This window comes from Kryptolebias marmoratus, linkage group LG23, assembly GCF_001649575.2.
Source record: "Kryptolebias marmoratus isolate JLee-2015 linkage group LG23, ASM164957v2, whole genome shotgun sequence".
Taxonomy (NCBI): Eukaryota; Metazoa; Chordata; class Actinopteri; order Cyprinodontiformes; family Rivulidae; genus Kryptolebias; species Kryptolebias marmoratus.
In genome coordinates this window covers 414422-415935 of record NC_051452.1, presented here as the reverse complement: position 1 = coordinate 415935, position 1514 = coordinate 414422, and the positions used below count along the sequence as shown (strand labels likewise).

At 52.9% G+C, this 1514-nt stretch overlaps 1 protein-coding gene across 2 annotated transcripts in view; it reads left to right on the top strand.

The window, feature by feature from the left end:
• mmadhca (metabolism of cobalamin associated Da) overlaps positions 1-1514 on the top strand; it is a 5112-nt gene that overhangs the window by 2706 nt on the left and 892 nt on the right. For both annotated transcript variants that reach the window (XM_017434058.3, XM_017434059.3), the window contains exons 5-7: positions 392-497; positions 585-694; positions 1358-1444. In XM_017434058.3, coding sequence (XP_017289547.1) covers positions 392-497; positions 585-694; positions 1358-1444 — 303 coding nt within the window. The remainder of the gene's footprint in view (positions 1-391; positions 498-584; positions 695-1357; positions 1445-1514) is intronic.

The window sequence follows — 1514 nt, the reverse complement described above, 5'->3', positions numbered from 1 at the left end:
GGGGAGGAAACTGGTTTGCTGAAATCTTTGTGGGCAAATGTGAAGCATTAGCGCACATTTTGGCTTCGGTCGCTGCTCCTGCACGCTCCCGGCATTCTGATGTTAACAGGAAGTGACGTCACGTGTCTTCTTCCTGAGTTATTTGGGCTTATTTTGTATTCCACGCTACAAAAACCCACAAAGAAGAGACTAGACTGCAGAAACGGCGGAGAATCACTTTAGAAACAATAAATATTGGATTAAAGTTGCAAAAAGTTGCGATTTCGCGGGGTTTGCTCGATTTTGCGTTAATAGTTGCGATTGCAACATCGTGAAATCCTGGAGGGTCTGGTTAGTGGCCTGAATAAAGTGTCATTTTCGCGTTTTAAGCGGCTCCTTTGTTTTTCCACAGGGGAAACTGGGTCCTTTATCCGCCAGAGTCCACAAAGCCGAGCAGTACTTCAGCCCCGCGGACACGGACTGCTCCATCAGCTCCTGCCCCGAGCTGCTAAAGAACGGTAAGAGTCAGGGGGGCGGGGTTCCGTCACGCCGGTCAACAGATCCCGGGTCAGGCGCGTGACGTTTGCCGTCTCTTGACCGCGCAGAGCTAAAGCAGCTGTTCCCCTCGGCGCCCGCCATCACCGTGGTGACGGTCACGCAGAGGAGCGGCCGGCAGGAGGACGGGGACGGGGACAAAGACCAGCAGCTTCGTAAAGTGAGTCCAGTGAATGTTTTCGCCGACGTGCCGACCCCCATGTTGGGGCATGGGCGTGTCCAGGTGTGAGACGGGTCGCTGTTGGAAACTGTGTTGCCTTGTCAAGAACCAAGATGGCCGCTGATATACATGTTTGTGTGTGTTGGGGGGGCGCCACCATGTCCAAGAGAGTTCACGGGAGTAAATATGGACGCCACGAGTGTTGGCGAGCGTTGATCCGGAAGGTGCCGTCCAATCAGAGACCCGGGTCAAACTCAAACTGGTTTCAAGGCCCTTAAAGATGTCAGATGACCAAATTTTAGCTCTTTGGTTGACTGAGGTGTAGCTGTTCAAGCTAAAGTCAGTTAGCTGTGGCGGCCATCTTAAACTGTGTTGACCAAGAAGTTATTCAGCAGTAGGGGTTCATCCAATAAATTTAAAGTCTGAGTTTAATTTTTAAATCTGTCCAGAGCCCCAAACGGGACCAGGTTTAGAGCTCCAGAGTCGGGTTTAGAGCTCCAGACTCTGGTTCGGAGCCCTAAACAGGAACAGGTTTAGAGCTCCAAACAGGACCAGGTTTAGAGCTCCAGAGTCTGGTTCGGAGCCCTAAACAGGACCAGGTTTGGAGCTCCAGAGTCGGGTTTGGATTCTGCTGCAGCTTTAATCGGTTTCTCCTCCCGGCAGTTCGTGAGCGGAGCGAAGGAGATGTGTTTCGCCCTGTGGACGGCGGGATACTGGGCCGACTTCATCAACCCGACGACCGGAGCAGCCGTGAGTTCTTCCCTGACGTTTCCCCCCCGACCGATTCCTTTTTCCTCCTCCAGCTCGGTGACTCAACCCC